Genomic DNA, 23,264 nt, shown 5'->3' on the forward strand with positions numbered 1-23,264 from the left:
AACTTTAATGGTGCGTACGTGAGAGATTATTACATTATCCTTTCTACTTTTAAGTATGTTTGGAATTCTCCAAAAAAAAATAATAAAAATTCTTTCTGATGTGAGCTCAAAAGAACACCAATCTTCCAAATAGAAGGCTCTCCAATGTAAGGATTATCTATGTTGCTTGTATTAGTAGTATTTACTGACTATGAAAGAGGGCACAGTTAAGCATGTTCTTCTGAATGTGAATTAAAATATAACCTAAATTAAAATATAACCTATAAATATCTAATGATTTTAGGAAATTTACATTGTATTGTCATGAAATATGTATAGTAAGTTCAAAGAGCTATAAATTGTTATGTTTTTACTTCCTAATCAAAAAGACCAACGTAAAAGTTGGTGTTTTTGTTATGTTAGCTGATTACTAACATAACATAGTAATGTTAGCTCATTACTAACAAATGGATCCATTTAACGTACATTCTTTTAATTATTTCACAAGTGATGAGCAAGTTCTGCAACAAGCTTGGTAAGAGTGAATAAAAAAGGTGGGGCTCCAGTCACACATAACCTATTGTCATTTTTTTTTTCCAGAAATGTTGATTTTAAGCCGTTCTGGGTGAACACCTATTGCAACACATCACATCAAGATGACAGGGAAGGACTCCATCAGGTAAAGGTGTCTCCATTTATCTTCACGAGAGATTCAGACCTTTGGCAATGGAATATTGGTTATCAGGTATTGATGTGACAATAAGATATACGAAATTTCCTGGAACTTTTCCAATTTCAAATATTCTATATGTTGTCTTCATAAATTATACACACATCCCAAAAATTCAAATATTTTCATAACCAAACTATATATAGTCAGATTGTTTCTTATAAGCATAAGTAGGAAACTCCTTTGTCAGACCATGTGTCTTGTTTGTATCTGGAGAATATCATCACTGTATTTATTAGACTCTTTAGTGGCGTGGGGATGGAGTAGCATCTACTGAGCATCTGCTAGAGATCTGGACTACTTCTTCTCCGTGCCTCTTTATCTGGATAATTAATACTTGTCATTTAGGATCAATGGAAGTATCACACCCTCTAGGAAACTTCCCCAACTAGACTGGGGTAGAATTTTATACTCCCCACTTCATAACACTTTTCTTAATTATACTTATGTGATAAATAAATACTTCTGTGATTTTTAAAAATATCTCTCTCCTACTAGACTGCAAGCTCTCAGAGGTCAGAGCCCATGTTGGTCTTGCTCACCACTGTACTTCTAGTCCCGAAGACAGCCTCTAGTGCATTTATTATCAACCCTGGCTGTACCTGAATCTTTAGGTACACCTGGGAGCTTTAAAAAATACTGATGCCTGGACTCCACTGCTAGACATTCTAATACACTCAGTAGGAATGGGGTGGAGGCCAGGAAATGACAGTCTTTGAACACACACAGGGGATTCTGATGGGGAGTCGAGGTTGAGAGTCCTGCCTAATAAAGTAGACTCAATAAACAAAATGTAAGGCCCTCTAGATACCCCCAAAGACTACAGACTATGTATGTCATTTTCACTTGCTAAAACTATAAAATAATTAATGACATTAATAGGAATTTTGATGTGGCATCAACAAAGAGATATTTGGGTTTTCCTAAATATCGAGAAAAGAACAAATTCACAGCTGGAAAGTACTCAAATCCAAGCCAACTAATTCATGACAAAACTATGCTATAAATAAATAAATGTGACCTCTCCATTGTACCTCCTTCTGTGTCAGGACTGTTCCCATGTTACTTCATTTCCTCCTCCTGGAAACCCTGTAAGTATCACTATGCTTTATTTTACATAATCCATTTGGCATCTCAGGCCACTGAGACTGCATGTGCCAAGGTCACCACATCAGCCTCAGTGCTAACTCTAAAGGACACCCCTTCATCTTACTCTTCCTCTTAAAGCCCTTGCTGACCACTCCTCTCCTCTTTGGTTTCGGGACATCATACCCCGTTCCCCTCCTGGCCTCATGAGCACCCCCTTCTTCCTCTCCATTGCAGGCTTCTCTTCTACCAGCCCTGTAACTATAACTCTTCAGGATTGTCCTAAGTTGTCTCCTTTTTTCATCTTCTTGGGTGAGTGCATCAACTCCCAGGGATCATCTATACCCAGACCACATCCAAATCTCTTGCTCTTTAAATCCAACTGCCTACTGGATATCTCCACTTGCGTGTCAGACAACTCCAAATCACCCTGTCCAAACAAAAAAGAAAAAAGTCATTTTTCTCCCCTATGTTCCCTAACTCAATGTGCCATCATCCTAACCAGCTGCTGAGGTCAAACATCTGGGAATCACTCCTCACCCCTTCTCTCCCTCATTCTTCCGTTACCAGGTCCTATCAATTCTAGTTTCTGAACAGCTCTCAAATCCCTGTCTTTCTCCATCTCCACCACCTCCATCCACGCGAGGCGCCTGGACCACCAGAGCAGCCTCTCATCCAGCTTCACTCTTCTGGTCTGCTCCCTCTCATCCATTCACCACACGGAAGCCAGAGTCATCTATTAAAAATACGTCTCACTGGGTCTTTCCCCAGCTTCAAATGCTTACTAGCTCCCCCAGTGCCTTCTAAAGCCCAAACCCCTTGAAGTGGCCACCAAGTCCATCCAGGACTCAGCGCCTCCTAATTCTGGCCATTCTGATCACGCTCTCAGCTCCAGCCACACAGAACTTAGTGACCTTCTCTTGCTTGAAGCCCAGTGCACATTTTACTTTCTCTTCTTGGAATTGTCTTTCCCTTTCCCCTCCTCTATTTCAACCAATATAGATTTCTTTCAGATCTCAAAACATGTGTCATTTCCTTCAGATCTTGGAATGTCACTTCTGTGACCTCAAAACTGCATCGGACACTGTTCCTAAGTGCTATCACGGCACTTGGAACTTCCCAGACTTAGAGAAGAGCGTACTGTCTTCTACTAGTCACTCTCCCTGTTCATCTCCCCCGCTGTTTTGTAAGCCTTGTGTGAGCTAGGCCCCCGTTTGCGATACTGACCAGTGTATCCTTAGCGCCCAACAGTGGCCAGCACATAGCAGGCCTTTAGTATTTGTGGGATGATAGAATTATGCAAACAAAAGTGGATAAACCTGCATGTGAATGTAGCTGCGACTTCTTCCTTCAAACTCACTGCAGGGCCTTTGCAAAGGCTGCTCCCTTTCTCAGGGTGGACTCAGCCCCACAGGCTACTTCTCATCCTTCTAATTCTCAGCTAACATGGAGCTTTCTCTGGGATGCCTTCCCAAACCAGCCGTCTAAAGCATTCCCCTCAGATCTCTGTTGTTTTCCTTTCTATCACTCGTCACAGCTTTGTATTTGGTTAGTTACATGTTTAACTCCATGAAGCAAGGACTGTTTTACTCACCACTGTCTATCTCTACTTGGCCCAGTGCTTGGTACATAGCAAGGCTCAACATATATTTAATGAAATGAGTGGACTACTGCCATTTATCAAGGACTAATATCATTTCCACAACACTATGTTGCTTCCCACAAAAGTTTAACTGTTTCCTAAACCAAACCTTTGTCAATACTGCCAGTCAGTCATAAAAATAGGCACATTAAAAGAGTTTTCTCCATTCCCTGTTCTGTTACTCACTCAGGTATAATCCTAACCAGGGGCAAAAAAAAAAAAAAAAAAGACAGGTACAGATATCAAGAAAATTAACTAACCCTCCTCTTTAGTCATTAAGCATTTCCAGAATGTGCTATAGTGACAGTAAGGAATGGCATAGTGCACTGGAAGAGAAGAGGCTTGCCTTTCAGGTCTTGGACGTAGCCCTCTTTGCAGCTGTGCATGAGCTGGAGGATCCACCTGTGCTGCGCCCCGATGCACTGCCAAGCAGGGTCACCCGATGCATGGAGGTCGGACAGGTACCTGAAAAGGCAAGGCCAAGGCTGACCGAGCAGGCTTCCTCTGTACAGCCGTAAATGAGGACCAAAAGAAAGCTAGAATGTTTTAAAATCATTACTTTTTTAAGAAAACCTAAAATTTTATCAGTTAGTCAAGCACTTGTAAATATTAGTCTTTAATATTTACTTCTAAATAAAATATACTCAATTTTCTTTTCATGCAATTAACAAACAACAATAAAACTATATTTTTAAAAACTTTGGACTTTATAAAAAGATAACCAAGAAGACAAGGACCACTGGCAACAATCCTATATTCTTAGTGAGAATTTATCTTTATAATTACATTTAGTTCACAGAGTGTTTCTACTTAGTTCTCAGTCATTACAGAAAACACAGGTGGGAACCAGCAGAGGACACCTGGTGAACATTTGTTTGATTTCAGCGGTTTTTGTATTCCTTTGTGTTCTGACACGCGGCCACTAGATGGCAGTGTGACACTGTTTTCTATACAGTCTAACAGCTGGGCAGCAGCAACGTCAGGCCCTTTGACTACATGAAGCGATTTGGTGAAGACAAGCACTTAGCTCTGAAGTCTAAACTCTAATTCTGTTTGAGAAAATATTTCTCTAGAAAATATAGCATACATGGGCATTTTTCTCAGTTTTTAAATAGTTCTTAAAATATTTAAAGTCTTTTTACATAAAATATCCAAACCCAGAGAAACAACTGAAATAGATTTTAGTGGGAAAATTTTTGCCAAATATTATTCAAGATTTGGCCTTTGGCTCTCACAAAAGATATAAATATAATATGTTAAATCCAAGTAATCAATTCCGAAAGTTGAATTTATTGTCTTTAAATTATTCTTAAACAATAAGCTGTCTGTTTTCTTGGGGTTAAAGATTTCTGTTCAACGATAAATTTTAATTAACAGTTACAAGCTGTGACTCTAGCCAAATCTCAATCATTCAGAGGTACATCTGATGCTTCTCTCCCGTGTTTCTCCAGTCCTGGTATTTCCTTACTCACAGCATCTCAATTAGCAGCTAATTAGAGGAGAAACTTGTTTTTTTCTTTTTTTGGTGAGGAAGCTTGGCCCTGAGCTAACATTTGTTGCCAATCTTCCTCTTTTTGCTCAGGAAGATTGGCCCTGGGCTAACATCCGTGCCTATCTTCCTTTACTTTATACGGGACGCCGCCACAGCATGTCTTGATGAGTGGTGCGTAGGTCTGTGCCTGGGATCCGAACCTGCGAATCCTGGGCCACCGCAGCGGAGCGTGTGAACTTAACTACTATGCCACCGGGCTGGCCCCAGAGGAGAAACATTTTGTAGTAAGTTAGCAATAACTAAAATGTTGAGAAGAAACCTGACATCACACTTAGGAGTTATCCACCCTGACCCTGACCTTTACAGGCTAACGGAGACAGCCTGGTTTCTGAGGACAGGTGAGTGTCTGATCATTCTGCAAAAGGGCCCCTTAAACAACAGGGCTCACATGGCACAGGCCGCCGGGGACAGCCCAAGGGCAGGCGCTGCTCCTCCCAGGGACGTCTATTTACAGGCTGCAAAGAGGCTGTGTCTGTGCTGAGAGAACGACAAATCAATAAATAGCCTCCCGGGAAGAAAACTACAATCTAACAAATTACATTTAGCTTGACATAAATAATTCATTTCAAAGCTTTCAAAACCCAATCTGATTCTTCCTCTCACACAAGGGTTTCCTCTTTTATTGTCTGGAACATAAATATGACAAATAGTACATCGTGTCATTTCTTTCCAAAAACATGTGATTTTATTCCTTCTTGCTGGGGATAATTGGTCTCAGCACTCTCCTTAGACAGGTTTGTCCGCCTCCACATACTTCTGCAACACTCTCTCCTGACGCTTTCACTCATAGAACGTCCTCAGATTGGTATTAGCAGGAAAATAAAGCTTTTAGGAAAGCTGCTTCCTTTTAATTTTTAGACTACTGAACAGGAACATAGATGTCCATTACAAGGGCTCTTTCTCGAGCACTACTGTAAGAGAATCAACAGGCTTTTTTGCTTAGTAACTTTTAAAATTATATGTCTCTTTAGTATGTTAACTAGGTCCTTACAAAATTTAATAATAATCCTCTTTCTATCGTTTTATTAATGGGTATTACATTAAAGGAGTTTTATAAAGAAAGATAAATTTGTTCTCTGAGAAATTCTACAGTGTTTCAGTTCAAAAGTATAACCTGTGCTAGGCTTTTCCTTGGTTAAACAACTTAATCCAATAAAATTTCTTCTTCTAGTACGTAGCTAAAAATTAAGTAGTTTAATTTCAAAGATCTTCGTTTAGAATATGATACGTTATTGCTATTTCTTTTAAAACTGCACATCAAAGAATACTTTTTAAAAAGGCTTTTTTAGAGGGAAAAAGGTAAAGAATGTTAGTTACGATGAGCATAGGCTCCGTATTTTAAAATTTAAGAATCATAGTTTTTAGCCATATTCTGACATGATTTTTAACAATTACCAAGGACAGGATCACAGCTACATGGAAAGAAGTATATGAAACTTTGCTTCTTGCTAAAGCTACCAGCATCAAGGCAGAATAAGGAGACTGAAAATAATCACAAAGTCTGTAAGTAGACAAAATAGTGATCAAAAGTAAGACAATACAGTAGTAATGTGGTTTTCACTCAGACCGTGCATAACTTCGATTATGTAAGAGAACAAATAGAGATGTATTTCTGTTGATGATAAAGCTGCCTCTACCCCCGAGTGGTGTTCACAGTACACATCATCATAGATTCCAAAGTCCACCAGACACTTGACCTGGTTGTGATGTTATTTTTTCCTACTTATTAATAATTAAAAACCTCAACTTAAACAGGATAACAGGGCCGGCCCTGTGGCTTAGCGGTTAAGTGTGCGCGCTCCCCTGCCAGCGGCCCGGGTTCGGATCCCGGGCGCACACCAACGTACCACTTCTCCGGCCATGCTGAGGCTGCGTCCCACATACAGCAACTAGAAGGATGTGCAACTATGACATACAACTATCTACTGGGGCTTTAGGGGAAAAATAAATAAATAATAAAAAAAAATAAACAGGATAACAGAATTGTTCAGTGTCTTCTCAAGACATCAAAAATAAAATGATTAAAAAATAAGTAAACTACTTGACATTCTTGTTCTTTTCCCCTTAAAATGTCAGAAAAAAAAGCATTTAGGGGGCCAGCCCAATGGCGTAGCAGTTAAGTTCATGTGCTCCGCTGCGGCGACCACAGGTTCACAGGTTCAGATCCCGGGCAAGGACTGATGCACCACTTGTCAAGTCATGCTATGGTGGCATCCCATATAAAGTACAGGAAGATGGGCACAGATGTTAGTTAGCCCAGGGCCAATCTTCCTCAGCAAAAAAGAAGAGAATTGGCATCAGATGTTAGCTCATGGCTAATCTTCCTCAAAAAAAAAAAAAAAAGGCATTTAAATAGGCCATTTAAAAGAATCTTTTTTAACACCCACCATCTTTTAAATGATATCCAGTAGGTTAACTAGTTATAAGAACTGCACATTAGTTATCTATATAAAGGGCAATTCACTACATAAAGAAATCATACACTCAATACGGTTTACCATATTACTACTGGCAAATTTAATAGAATAAATGTAAACAGGTAAATACAAAGCACAATTAGTGAAGCAGCACAGTGGACCACAGACAATAAGACGCTAACTAGCTGTGTATCCTAGTCAAGGGGATTAACCTTTCCAGAACTGTTTCTTTATATCTTTAAAAAAAAAAAAAAAAAAAAGGGCAGTTGGGTAACTGACATGTTATTCATCTCCAGCTTTAAATTTCTACGATTCTGCGAGCCAGAAAAATTCCCCAAATACATTCTTTCCTACGGAGGCAGCTAAGAGAAAAGCAAAGACAGGCTTTAAATCCAGACAGACAGGAGTCCTACACCCAGCTGTGTGTGCTGAGCAAGCAATAAGGTCCGGGACGCAGGTTCCTCACCTGTACAACGGGTGTAGTACACTGCCCCACGAGGCCGCTGCGAGCATCGGACACGAGGCACCCAGTGCAGGCAGCACGGCGCCTGGGTGCGCAGCAGACCTCGGAGTGGCCGCAATCAGCTTTAGTGCTCTCCACTCCTCTGGAAAAGCCTCCTCTCCCTTTCCTCTTCCCACACGACACGACATGCAGTGACAACAGGGCACACTCCGACTGTGCTCCTGCATCACTAGGAGCCTCGTCCCCTCCACAACTACAAACACAGCAGCTTTCAGGCCAGACCCTCCTTCCATGCCTGGAAGTTCTTTTCAATGGTCACATGGTAACAACAGTCAAATCCATAAATACAGTCTATTATCATTTTATAACTACTGAATATTCAATAAACTTCACTAATTAAAGAGGCAGGGCATTAAGTTTGGAAAATAACAGTTTATTCTGAGAACAAAGGCCACATTCAAAATATGTCTGCAAAAAATAAAGTTAATATTTTTAAATCATAGCTTATAATTTATATGCTTTAATTATCTCCAAATCTTGGTATAAACACAAGATATTTATGTAATTTATTGACTACTTATTATGTGCCAGGAGCTGTATTAAATCCTTAAATGTATTCCTGATTATCTCTGCAACTACCCTGAGACATAGATTGTATTGTCACGCCCATCTCATAGACAAAGAAACCAAAAGAGAGAACTCCAGTGAGTCGTCCAATGGAACAGCCAATCACACTATGCTATACTGCTTCCTTCTAAGACCGTTCTCGTCAGACCCTGCGATGTCCATCGCTTTTAATATTACTGGTGGTTTTTCTTTTTAAGTATTCCCACTTTCTTTTCAAGATTAAAACCTTTCAGGATTTTCTGTACTGTTGTGCCGTGGCCCACTCTGTGGCATGAAGAATTTCCCACCCAGAGTGTGACAGTGTTGCACTCTAAACCACACAAGGAGCCCCTGATCTGTGGCTGGTGGATGTCCACAGGGCGCAATACCCACACCATCTCGCCAGAGTAGGTAAGCCATTATTGACCAGGAGGAAGAAGGGGCCAAGTAATGAGGTTACTTTTCCTTCCCCAACTCGGGCAGGATTTTCTTGTCCTTAAAGAGTGAGTACTCCCAAATTGATTAGTAAACAAAAGAATTTTGGTGTCCTACACTAGATACTCCTAAATTTCTGCTATTTGTCCTCCCTTTCACCATTTCATCAATCTCCTAATTTCCCCCAAATTAGCTTTAAGAGTTAGATGATGTACCTAGTACTATACAGGTATATATAAGATTTGTCAAAAATTCTGGCAGGTTTACCTTATATAACGTTTTTGGTCATGTAAGGTCGATGGCGTCTCAAGCAATTTATCCAGAAGTAATTCTCTTAAAGCTTCAATCCGTGTTTCTACTTCAGCATAATCTATTAAAAAAGGAAAGAATATATAAGATTTACAAAGTGGAAATTTAAAATCAAATTGTGGAAAGCAGAACAGTAGTTGCCTTGGCGCTCCAGGGGCTGACTGAGAAGAGGCACAAAGGAACTTTCTGGAGTGATAAAAACGTTCTGGCTAGGGTGTGCGTTACATGGGGTGTGCATTTGTCAAACTCACTGACCTGTGACGTGTAAGGTCTGTGCATGTCACTGCATGTAAATTTACCACAATAAAAAATAAAATAAGTTTTCTGAGCTCTTATGGAATTCATTTACAAATTCTATAAGCCCTGTGATATTTCTCCTAGTTGATAAGGCATTACTGTAAGGCATATTAGGCTTTTCTTATTTTCTGTAACTCTGGCATTAGAGATCATTTCAAAAGTGGTTTAGTTTACTTTAAAGTAGGGTTAGAATTCATAAATATATTGGTCTTTTTGAAGAGGGAAGATTAAAATGTAGGTTTCCATCTCTATAAAATATCTGTAATTGATTCTTTCCAGTTAAAAAGGTTTTTTAATAGCATCATGTGTTAACGAGCAGCAAAGAATGTCCAAGACTAAACCATCCTCTATTCGTGGCCATTCATTTTTACTACATCTTAGTAGGAAAAGCCATAATGTTGTTTTCGAAGTAACTGTTTGCATTTTAAAAAGCACCACATAAACAAAAACTAAAACTCAAGTAACATTCTTTGCTGAATACATTCCACATTCTTCCTGTAAAAGGAAAGTAGAAGATCTAAAAGTAATAAACAAATCTTACATTTCTTGAAAACTTGCACCTCCGTTTTCCCAAAGAGTGACTTGGCCTTTTCATAATCATTAATAACCACATCATAATCACCCTTTAAAATAGAGAAACATTGTGGAAACTGTCAGTAAAGTATAATGAAGACATTTGGTTAAGATAAAAAACATCTTAACAACTCTCTAAAATTTATGACATCTATAACCATAGGTACATAACTACGCACTCTACCTTTTGAATATTCCTTTCAATATTTAGAGGAAGGTTGAAAAGAAACTTGAATCGCTGAAGCACATTGAGTGCATTTCTAGTGGAATCTGCCTTGTCCTTTCGACCTAATACTTCTTGAAATAACATGTCCGCAGTATTACTTGCTCCTATTTTAAAAGAACAAAAAGAATGTAGATAAAAACTGATTTTAGTCACAAAATGTGTAACTGGGCAAAAGAAACAAAATGTTAAGACTACTATTGTAGCTTTATGTTAAAACAGATTTTTTTTAAAAGTTAGCTATACTGGAGATCTTTTAATGGTTTACTAAATACAATTTCCATTTTGCTTGCTTAGTCTTTTCATATGTTAAGAATGGTATCCCATTAAATATAACCATATTTACCAAGCCCAAATAAATTCTCTAACGTGAACCTACATTTATTTTAGCTACTCTTCTAAGTTTTATAGCAATTCTGGGTCCTAAGGTTATTTCATTAATTCAGGTCATAGGTTAAAACACACACATACATACATGCATACACACATACATACTGACTAGTTAAATTATCTGGATTCAATATCTACATATGTGGTAATAAACAAAACAAGAAACACATTTTTGAGAAAAGTTATTCTACAAGAAATATTTTAGAACTAATCCTATTTCTTGGTGAAATTATCTCTTCATGTAGCCGGCACAAAAAATTACATAAGCAATTTAAAATGACAAAATTTAACATATCATTAATTAGTATTTCTTAAATCAGCTAATTCCTATAAAATTATACACAAATTGGACATTTTCTGTATATACATTTTTTTTTACCTAAAAGACCTCAAACTATATGAATTACAGTTGTGCAAGAGTTGCTTTATCTAAAGCAAAATTTACTATGTACAAAAATAGTTAAACTTTTTCACCTTGTGAATTATTTTTAATTAGCCACCAGGAAAGGGGAGAAAAAGGATAAACTGTTTTCCGCTGTTTGATCGCTGCTCATAAAAAGTTTCTGCGTTATCTGGTCTAGTGACTGCACTTGAAGCAAAGACGAAGAAATGACCTCAGCCTCACTGGGTGGTGTGCAGGCCACATCTCCAGTCTACACTGTGGGTGGCCTGATGATGTTAAAAGTCGTCTTTGTAACAGAATTGTTTTATCTAAATAATGTTTAAATTCTGTTGAAATTTTAAAGGCCTGATATAAAAACTTTATTTTGTCAAGATAGCCGTTTTCACCACATGCTGTTTAATGTAGAATACTAAATCTCTAAGATGAGAAAAAATACATTCCTTTCTTGCCACCAAACCACACAATGGTGGCTAACTAAACATTTGAAATCTGATGAGAGTTAAAACTTTTTTTCGTCAAAGAAAATTATTATTATTTGTTTATCATTTAAAAATATAAATTGAGGCTTCATAAATGAATAGATACATAAATGGGATTGAATATTTTAAAAGGTTGATTACTTATGTGTGAGCTGTGGATGTTAAATCCCCAAGCACTTTTTTTTTTTTTTGGTACAATGAGGGAATTTGCAACAAAAAGTATAAAAGTTCAAAATTAGATTTTTCTCATCGTATTTTAAAGGTAATAAAAAAATACCAACTAATCATTTTAACTCCTCAAAAGTACAAAAACAAGTACAGGTAGAAAATCCACTTACAATTAAATTAAATATAAAGGTTTTACAGAGAAAAATTTATAGGCAGAAATTATAAACTATAAAATTATAATCTATACAGAAATGTATGTATAAATGGAGAATTTTAATTTTTGCACACGGATAAATTATAATTTTAATTTATAGATAATTTCTGTCCATAAATTATTGTTCTGTTGTGAATTTTATGGCATTTACAATAATATTTTAGGAGTTCATAACTCTTTGATAACTGGATGATTATATCCAGTAATAAAATAAATGAAAGCAAGGAAACCAACATTTGTGCAAGCAGATAAAAATCCCTAGCAGCTCACAAAACGCGTTTTATGTCTCTATTCTCTAGGGCCGCTAACGAGAAAATGAAACCACTACTTGGGTGTTGTTCACAGGCAACACGAAGTGGCAGATGAGCCATCAGTCAGGCATGGGCCAGGTCTCCCAAGAACAATCCTCCCAGCGCACCAACCATCCCCCCTCACTCCACCTTCTCACATTGAGAACATTCAATTTTCAAGCTGCTGGCAGGGTCTGAACATCCAGTGTCTAACCAGAGGACAAATCCAACTGGACCACATGGTCGTGAAAACCATAACTTTGCTCTTACACGTTGCAGAACAAATCCTGACTTTCATCTGCCCTGGGCAACCTGGACCTGAAACTTGGTCCTTTCCCCTCACCAGGAGACTGTCTCAACATCAGCTCACCAGACAGCGACTGTCATCATGCACCCCGAGCTCTAACAGCAATGCGGCTGTAATGACACTGTGGCTGCATCGCTGTAGCTGGGCCAACAGAGCAGTAAAATTTTCCTCAGTGTACAATGGGACATGGATGGACCTTGAGGGCATTATGCTAAGTGAAATAAGCCAAGAAAAAGGTAAATACTGCATAGTATCACTTATATGTGGAATCTAAAAAAGCCAAACTCAGAAGTAGAGTAGAATGTTGGTTACAGGGCTGGGGGCTGGGGGAAATGGGGAGATGTTGGTCAAAGATACAAACTTCCAGTAAGAAGATGATTCTGGGGATCTAATGTACAGCATGGTGACTACAGTCAACAGTACTGTATTATACACTTGCAAGTAGCTAAGAGAGTAAGTCTTAAATGTTCTTACCACCAAAAAAAAAAGGAATTATGTGACATAATGGTGTATCAGCTAATGCTACAGTGGCAATTATATTACAATATATAACTGTAACAAATCAACACGTTGTACATCTTAAACTTACACAATGTTACAAGTCAATTATATCTCAATAAAGCTGGAAAAAAAAAGATAGTAAGAAAAGTCACTGTAGCCACGCACAACGACCAATCAAACTCATACCTGCCAACTGATCTTATATCCTTAACAACAACAGAAATTTTAATTGTCAGGAACTCCTGTCATCTAGAAAAATCAGTCACATAATTCTAACAGTGTCTTATAATTTCAAGCATTTTATTTAAAGTAAAGATTATGCTTTCTCTTATTTCGAAGTGATCTTATTGGCCCTTTTCCTGGCACTGACACTTGAGACAGTCCATCACAGGAGTCATTATTAACCTCTGCTCTCTGCTTGGCGTGAGGATGGGGGGACGAGGGGTGGGAGGAGTTCCCTCCCACCACACACACACAACACAATATATCCCAGGAATAGGCAGGTTGAACGAGAGTAGAAAAGGAAACATTAAAGTACTTGGAAATTTAAGGTAACCTGAAAATGTATACTTAAATTCAAATTCAAACCAAGACCACAAAAGACCTAACAACCTGCTGTGTGTGTCTCAGTTTCTCTTAACAGGTTCCAGAAAAGGACTAGCTAGGCTGCCATCTATAACATAATGATATTACATGAACAGCATATTACCAACAGTAAATGCTTGTTTGCAGAGCCATGCCTGACACTGGAATTCTAGAGCACCACATAAAGGGCAAAGAACGGAATCCTGGGGTGAGAAAAGAGCAGAAGTTGGCTCACACTGCTCGCAAGAGCCAACTCTTTCCATCTCTTCTCAACTTCAGCTCACTAATGTCAAGTTGGTAGCTTGAAATCAACCATGATGGGAGAATTTACACATTGGAAATGTTAATATTAGGGTTAGTTTTCTTTTCTCTTTCTTTTTTTTTTGGAAAGCCAGTTGTTAAACATTTACCAGCGTACCACTGAGTAAAAGTCAGTTCCTTTTTCACAAACTTGACTCTTACTGATATTCTTTAGTGTTTTAAGTCCTTGGCTTTCTTCCTTTAATTTTACACATAGTAGTTGGGTGAAATCATTCAACTCCTGTTACTCCAACTACCATCTCTATGCTGCTGACTCCCAAATCTATATCTCAAGATGTGTCTGTGAGCTTAAGAATAATCTTTACACATATTTTTACTAGACATACAATAATTTTTTTTTATGAATTCACCCAACACAAAGAAGTCTTTTATTCTGAGTCATCCTAAGGATGAATTCCTGTTTTCCTGGGGGAGATCATTCAGTCAGCCCTTGCTGTTTTATCAAAGTGACCCCATGAGAGCACTTCGTGTGACATCCAGCATCATCCTATAGGACCAACTTCATCCCTGAGAGGAACCCTGAGGATTTCCCTTTGAATGAACTCTGACAGCTGAGCGGAGAGTAATAATCAGGAGCACATCAGCTTTCGGGGGCTTGGGGCATGGGAAAAGGACCCCGAGTCTAGACAGATGGCTGGTCAGGCTTCATCCAGAAGGACAGCGGAGAAAAGATCCCCGGGTGAACAATCAACTCTCAGACCCTCAGTTCATCCACCTTTGGGAAGAGCCAAGGAAGTGGAATGAAGAATAAAGATGCCATGGAGGGAGAAAAAACGTTTTGGCATCTATGGGTCCCATATAACCTAAAAAGAGTTTTGGGAAGCCTTTGTGGGTGGCATAGAGACACAGTAGACATACCATATCGAGCAATTACTTGATGCTAGGTGCTATTCTAAAATTTTAATATTAATTCTTCTAAAATCTTCTTAATTATTCTAAAAATATGTACTAATTCTTAATTCATTTAAGCTTGCTTATGTCTCCATAAGACAGGACTATTTTTATCCCCATTTTATAGTACAGGCAACTGAAACACAGAGAAGTTATTCACCTTGCTCAATGTGACACAACTAGGAAGTAGTGACAACTAGAAAGATACTCATGGACACAACCTTTGGGAACCTCAAACTCAACATGCTATAAGTTAAACATGTTGAATTTTTTCCTCTCTATTCCTCTCCTTATGCCCCAAGCCTGCTCCTTCTCCCTCCATTTGAGGCCAGAAATCTGGAAGTCATCACTGACTACTTCCTTTTTCTTACTTCCCACATCAAACCAGTAGGCAAATAGTGCCTTTCTCATCTCCTTAACATCTCTCATCTGCCATTCACTCTAACTTCATCACTTCTGTTTTGATTAAAAGTCCTCAGCACTTCACTCTTACAACTGTACACTTCTATCTGGTTTCTCTTCTTGTCTCTAGTCAAGCTCCCTTCTAATCCATTCTCTATACAGATGGCAGAATGTTCTTTAAAAACTTCATAATATCACTTCCTTATTTAAAATCCTTCAATGGCTCACAAACAGTCTCCAAGATGAAGACAATTTCCACAACACGACATAAAAAGCTTGTCCTGAGCAGACCCCCATCTACCTCGCAGCCTCACCCCTCCCTTCTGCACACTGGCCATACTGGTTCCTGGGCTGCAGTCAGGCTCCACTCTGAAGCCGGTGCCTTCCCCCTCATGCTGCTTGCCCTGCCTGTATCAACTTAGCTGCCCACCTGCCAACCTCTGCTTGCCTGGCTACTTCCTACTCCTCCTCTTTTGAGGCTCTCACGACCCTCCCCTGATATTCTCTCCACTCCACTTTTCAATTAGGTGCTCCTTGTGCAGGCTCAAGATGCACCCAAGGATTACTGCCAGCAGAGTATTACCACACCACAATTTAATCACCTGCTTATTTGTCTTCATTTTGCATTAGATTATAAACTCTTAGAAGTAAAGCACAAGTTTTACCTTCATATCCCTGGGACAGAACTAACATGTGCTCAGTAAACGCTTAGAGAACAAGGATTAAAAACCAGCCTCTGAGTCAGTGCCCAGTATTCTTTCTACTTAGAGGAGTGGTACAGTACAGTACAAGCCTCACTTTGCATGGTGCACAGGACCACACAAATGGCCGTGCAAGCTGAAACTGAGCAAACAATCTTAATTGGTAGGAAAATTACAGCTGTTCTGTGACTTTTAAAAATTTCTGTTGAAATATTCAAAACTGTCCACATCCCCATTGTCAGCTACTTTTTCTGTGACTCCATCATGTTAGATTTGAATTTCACTTTCATCTTTGTAGGCCAATCCTCTCTTTCGATTCTCCATTTTTGTAAAATGCCATGTGAGTTTAGGAGGCCACACAACCACACGCTTTGCTGTCTATGCACAAACTGATACCAGGTGTGCAATGACCAGTCACCAACAAACTCTGAAGGAAGAGACGTAGCTGGTCACGACCATCCTGTGCATCTGTTATTTATGAAGTGATGTGTGGACTGAAGAGCTAGTAGCCAAGTTTGCACTTTATGCAATTATGGCAAATATACCATGATAACTGACATCTGAACTATGGTGTTGGGGTCGACTGTATTTAACTGCCCTGTGGTAACTGAAATTCATGCATGTCAAAACCAGGCACGACAAGGCCCGTCTGCAGTTTAAAGCACAAATTTGGAGCCAGATTTATACATATAAATCCCAGCTCTGCCACTTACTACACATATGACTTTAGGTAACTCATTTAGTCTTTCTTGGCCTGTTTTTTCATCAACAAAATGGAGATAGAACAAAGCTCATTAGTTATTGTGAGGACTAAATACACACAGAATGTTTAGAGTAATAGCTGACCCTTAGTGAGCACCGCAACAGTTTCAGCTGCTACTACCACCACTGCTGCTCTAACACCTGCACTCCATGTCTACACCTGCACTGTCTAATACAACAGCTACCAGCCACAGGGGGCCATTTCCATTTAAAGTTAATTAGTTAAAATTAAATAAAAGTAAGAATTAAATTCCTCAGCAATACTAGCCACTTTTTAAGCGCTCAATAGCTACATTTCCATCATCACAGAAGTTTTATCAGACAGCACTATTCTATACTCTTGGAATAGGTAAGAACATAAAAATGGATAACTGAATTTGACATAAATTATTAGTCATTACTTGAAGATGCTTTTTCAGGATTTTGGTCAATGACAACCCTGGCTGCTGCCTCCACGCTTTTCTATCTTTGACGATGCTATTTATATACTGGTCTCTTTTATGGTAGCAAATTTTACTTCTTAAGAAGTATATTGGCTTGTTTTCAAATTATGATTTCTCATAAATAAAATGCAAACAGAAACAGAACATTCATTTTCAACGTTTTTATTCCCCTTTATGTTCATTAAATCATTACTATTTAGAAATAAATACTAAAATGCAACTTACTGTCTTGTTCTGTGAAATCAGGTCCAAGAACTATATTAAAGCTTGTTATTAAGTCCATAAATAGTTTTGGGTAGTAGGACAAAACTTACTGTTCAGAACATTCTCCAGTTTTTGCGTCATGGATCCTTCTACTTTTTCCGTTCCATCCGCTTCTAGTTTTTGATGGATGGCTAGAAAAAAACCATCTAGTTAAAATGTAGCCCATTTTAATGGGTGGGAATGCATGTAATTTTTAAACAGCTTTAATAAAAAATGGTCATATTATTTTCACTGCTGGAAAGAAGCACAAACATGCAAAAACTGTGCACAAACTCTGCAAAGTAACCAACCAGCAGACATCAGTCTAGTCTAAGTTCCTCACAGCTTAACACTATTAAACTAGTATATAACACACATAGTCATCTGATCATCAAAGTTGAGTAGTAAAAACAGTTGAATTACACAAGAAAAGTGAGACTTAAGTAACTCATATCTTTGCTATCTGGCCACAGGAAAAGTCATTCTTATTTCTCGGTTTCACCATCTGCAAAATAGAAATCAACCTCAAAATATTTAATTTTAGCCCTGGGATATAACATGGCAAAATACACATTATTCACGTTCTATTCATTCCATAATTATTTCCCTGGAGGTTCCCAAGAAATATCTAGTAACATCAACTGCAGATGTACAAATTATATTGGAGTTTTTTGCTATTATAGATACATGTCTGCATGGTTCTGATAAAGATTATTAGGAAATCACTTAATTTATATTTACCTACTGAAGAGGGAAGGTTTTAACCAGCAAATCAGGCTTACTTAGGTGAAGCACTAAGAAAATTTTCAAAATAAAATGGCCAAATACAATTTCAAATTCCAAACTGTAACATAATAAAAACAGCAAGGCAAACATTAATTGAGCCATGACCATAAGCTAAGCACTATGATAAGTTTCTAGAGCATACGGATCATCTTGTAAGAAGCCAATGTATGTTCTAATATTATTTCTATTTCATAGATGGGAAAACCATGGCTCAGCGAAATTAAATAAATTGACCAAGGTCACAAAGCCAAACCCAAAATTTGAACTCAAGCAGTCTGATCCCAGAACAAAAAACCTCACCCCATACCGTCCACATTACATAGGCAGGCAACTTAAACTGCCTAAGCTTCTGTTTTCACATCTGTAAAATGAGAATAATAGACTTATTATGCCAGTTGGGAACTGCATTCAGTTGCCAATAAAAGAGATTTCTTTCCAAAATAATAGCTGCTAAAACACACAGGATTTTACTCTTTCACATATCTTGCTCTAGCAAAAACTCAAATACTCAAAACTCCACGGGTTTCACAGCCAGTATGCTGAAGTTAACGTCACTCTTACACATTAGCTATTCTCTACCATTCAAATAGAATGTCAAACTCTTTCTTATTTTGCCTCAACCCAGCAGTCATGGGTTGCAGATTTATGGGAGAGAAATAAAAAGTCTGTCTAGGCCAAAAAAAAGATGTATGTTTCTTTAATCAATTACAATTTGTTTCCCTTAACTCATTGGTTAGAAAATTCTGGGTCAAATTCAGTGCTCAAATGCACTATAACATAACATATTCTCAATACATGCTAACATCTATTTCTCTGCTTCTTTTAATTAGTTTCTAATCCTGATCTTGTCCTTTTTTGTAAAGCAACCTCAAATTTTGTTTGAAATTCTAAAATAAATAAACTGCTTCTCTGTTGAAGAAACACATTCATAGAAAGAAAAAGAAACATATTTGGGGGAAAAAATTAGCCACTAGATTTTTAATTGTCTTGGTTGATTCAGGAGTGAAAAGAAAGTTATTTCTTTAATGTTTCAAATTTGAATTATGTGGTAATGGTGACATACAATGTTTCCACATATAAAAGCCTAAACTTAACTTGAACTTGTTAAGTTAAATGGAAACGAACTTCCGTATCTTTAAGGAAAGGAGATAAAAATACCCAAATATTAGAAAGAGAAACTAGAAAGACTTCTATGTTCTGTGCAACCAAATCTGCTCACACTACTTATTTAAATGCTGCTGTGATTTTCTGACAATCCTGGCTGCAAAAGAACACTCAGCACATGCTGCATTCTATGAAGCAGGAACTGCGTGTGGTTTGTCCAGGACAATAAGACGTCACATCTCATAGTAGCCCTGCCTCGAACCCTACTTTCTAAGTCAAAATGAGCATTAAAGGAAATCACGCAACCACATTTTCTGTTGCTGACAAAACCCATCACTGATCAGCAGGTCAAGACGAGGTGAGCCTGCCTCCCCCAGCTCAGTTTACAGACCTTTTTTGCTGACAAAGCAGCTTCCTGCCGCCCATCTCCACCACAGCAGAGCCACTCTCAAGCTGTCAGCCAAGTATGAGGACCGAAAGACACTGGGATCTGATAAAGGCAACCCTATTTTCCAGAAAATTAAACCAAATAACCCAATGTCTGGTTCACTAGACCTTTTATTTTCTCTGAAAACATTTTTAAATAGTATAACTCAATAAGCAACTTGGTACATGATCACAGGTTTGTTATTATTTCTAATCTATTAAAACTTAAATATGTGAAGCAGTTGAACACTATAAATTTATATTTGGGAAACAAAAAAAAGCATGTATATAAAACTTCTGTTCAAAGAAAAATCAGAGTTGTAGAAAGACTGCCCATTGTTTCACTGACATTAGTTGTTTTATTTCACTCTCTAATCAAATGCAGACATCAAATTTGCAAATTTTAATCAAAAAACTCATAGTATCTGTTCACACATTTATATACTGCCACTATTCAGTGAGGCACTAAGCAATGACATGTGTACACGCAGTACCTGCAGGGTTCAGCGTCAGGCACACTGTGACCTCCATACTTAACGTCTGTGTGTTACTACCCGCCTGTGTGGGACAGGAAGATTCAAACTAGGTCAGAGATTGGCAAACCAGTTCCATAAAGAACCAGACAGCAATGAGCTTAGGCTTTGTGGGCCACATAGGGCCTCTATCATCGTTCTTCTGCTTCTCCTTTGCTCTTTTTTTCTGAATAACCCTTGAAAAACACAGCCATGTGCAGCTCCTGGATCGTATAAAGACAGGGCATGGCCTAATCTGACCCACGTGCCAACCTCTGAGGATAACAGTTACTAAAATAGGAGACTAGGAAGGGTTAGGGGGAGATGTATTAATAATTTGAATTTATAAAGAGCTTTTCAAACATTTAGTTTCTACTTCTTATTCTACCAAATTTTTATCAGAGGGCTAAATCATATATAAATTATATTTAAATTGGTTAGGTAATTTGTGAATCATTTCCTTCCTCAGTTACATTGAAAAAAAACCCATAAATAATAAAATAATCACAACTACTACGTAGAAGACTAACAGGTATAAAGGATTATCACGTAGATAACTGAGTCCTAGATAACCAAACCTGCCTAGATTATCTTCATACATCAACAGACACTAACAACAGAATATGCCAAAAAATCAGTTATGGCTCCCAGTACCTGGAGTAGCAGCAATGAAGTAACACAGGAGGGCAGAACAAGCATGAACAACATGTGTTACTTACTCTGCTTTGGCCTCTCTACTTGGGTATTCCTTATTCTGGTATATCATAAAAAAGAGTAAGTCACACAGTTTGGGCCCACAGTTCTCAAAAGGATCAAGTGATAATGCTGAACTTGCCACTAACAAACAAGTGATTGACTATACAACTGACAAGCTCAAGGCGCAGTCAGGGAAACGGTCACTGAAACAAAGGTGACAGTCAGAAGGCACTGAGGAACTGAAAAAGGCCTTTAAGGTTATGAGAAGCTCCACAAATATCACCGCCACATGGGAGGACTGGTGTGAAAAGGATCTGGTGAGAAGCCGTGGCTCATCAGGACTTCAAGGGATCAGAAGACAATGGCAGCGTGACCGCCATGGAAAAGTGAAATATGGTGCTGGGAATATTTTTGCACAATATAGTAGAGAAAAAAACTATTACAAACACACTAAGGTTAACACTGGCAAATTAGTTATGCCAGACACACTTCTTGTCAAGTTCTAATTAAAATACTCATGGGTACATACATGAAAAAAGGATACTGACAAGATCATAAAAACCGAAAGATAAATAAAGGCCACACAAGAAGGTAACAGCCACTAACTGTACACCTGATTGGGATGGACTGAAACAAACATGCTTGGACTGCATATGGCATAGTCCACTCAATCCAAGGCAAGAACCAGATGGTAAGAAACAGAGCAGACAAAGGCATTTATTTATACTCTGTCATCTCTATCTAGCCTAAGTCTGTAACACAAGGGTAGCACACACCAGAAACATCTTCAAATTTTTTCATAACTATCTTCAGGACTATAGTTCTGCTCCCCCATCTTTCTCACCTCCAACAACTCCCTTCCATTTACAACCATTTAGAGACTACATTTCCCAGCACCCAGCATGGCAGGAAGCAGGAGACCAGCAGTAGCATCCTACTGCTGGGCAACTTAGCAGTTGAATGAAAGAAGGAGGGTGCTGGGCACCACACAGGGCAGCAGGGAGAAAGAGCAATATTTTATACAGGCCACTGACGGACAAACCATAAATGATACCTGATATAACAAAAGAAAAGGGCTAAAAACTGAAGATATGAGTTTACAGATTCTAAAAGCTAATCAAGTGTTGGGTAAAATGAGCAAAAACAAGACCTACATTCCAACATATCCTAAAAAGGTGTTTTTTTTTTAAATGCAAGGCTAAACAAATATATCTTTTAAGCATTTAGGTAGAGAGAAAAACAATTCATCCACAAGTAATAAAGAATTACGTTGGCTTAGGACTTGCTCTCTGCAACACTAAAAGACAATGAACTAATGTTTTCAGAAAATAATTCTCTTAAAGCCAAATGGTTGTTCAGGATTGAAAGCAAGAGTCATTTCCAGATATGCAAGAATTCAAAAAATATAGCCCACAGTTCAAAACAAAAAATTCAAAGATAGAAAAGATGAAATATAAAATGACTGGCTGGCAGTAAACATTAAAGCAAGTTAAATGTACGTGGGTATATGGCAAATTTTAAATAATTGTGATAAATATGTTATGAAATTAAATGCCAAAAGACAAAAATAAATCTAGAAACAGAATAATGAAATGGAAAAAAAAAAGGTAAAGTAAGAAGCTAGGTCTATAACTTCAGATTAAATTAAGATAAGAAGAAAGGAATGACTATGAGAAATAAAGATGTGCTAAACTGTTGTCATACACAACAGGAGTCAAAAGACAACCTATAATAGGATCCAAAAACATTTCTCCCAAATCTGCAAACAACATGGTCTATACAGCACAGAGGGAAAAATGAAAAACAGAAAATAATACTAAAACAACAAAACAAAAGGACAATAATTTTAGTTATGATAAATGTACATGGCTCAAATTCTTCTATTAAAAGGGAAAGACTGGGGCCCACCCTGAGCCTAGTGGTTAAGTTCAGCACACTCTGCTTTGGCAGCCCGGGTATGGATCCCCGGTGCACACCTACACCACTCATCAAGCCATGCTGCGGTAGCAACCCATATACAAGATAGAGAAAGACTGGCACAGATGTTAGCTCAGGGCAAATCTTCCTCAAGCAAAAAGAGGAAGACTGGCAACAGATGTTAGCTCAGGGTGAATCTTCCTCAGCAAAAGAAAAAAAGGCAAAGACTCAGAACAGTATAAAAAATTAAAAATACTACCACATGTTGCTTACGAGAGAGATGCCAAAATCAAAATTTCTGAACGTTAAAAAGAATATGATAGGTAATATACCCAGGAAATGTGTACAAAACAAAGAGTATAGAATGTTGACATTATGTTACTGTAATTTAATCTTGCCCAAAGAGAGATC

At 38.1% G+C, this 23,264-nt stretch overlaps 1 protein-coding gene across 8 annotated transcripts in view; it reads right to left on the minus strand.

Annotated features, from left to right (window-relative positions):
• Positions 1–23,264, minus strand: part of EXOC2 (exocyst complex component 2) — a 201,388-nt gene that overhangs the window by 106,833 nt on the left and 71,291 nt on the right. For all 8 annotated transcript variants that reach the window (XM_087437910.1, XM_087437906.1, XM_087437903.1 and 5 more), the window contains 5 exons: positions 17,484–17,564; positions 10,274–10,419; positions 10,058–10,139; positions 9,178–9,280; positions 3,784–3,902 (listed from right to left, as the gene is read on the minus strand). In XM_087437910.1, coding sequence (XP_087294036.1) covers positions 3,784–3,902; positions 9,178–9,280; positions 10,058–10,139; positions 10,274–10,419; positions 17,484–17,564 — 531 coding nt within the window. The remainder of the gene's footprint in view (positions 1–3,783; positions 3,903–9,177; positions 9,281–10,057; positions 10,140–10,273; positions 10,420–17,483; positions 17,565–23,264) is intronic.

The sequence above is a fragment of the Ceratotherium simum genome, chromosome 13, assembly GCF_057802395.1.
Source record: "Ceratotherium simum simum isolate JZ-2026a chromosome 13, ASM5780239v1, whole genome shotgun sequence".
Lineage (NCBI taxonomy): Eukaryota > Metazoa > Chordata > Mammalia > Perissodactyla > Rhinocerotidae > Ceratotherium > Ceratotherium simum.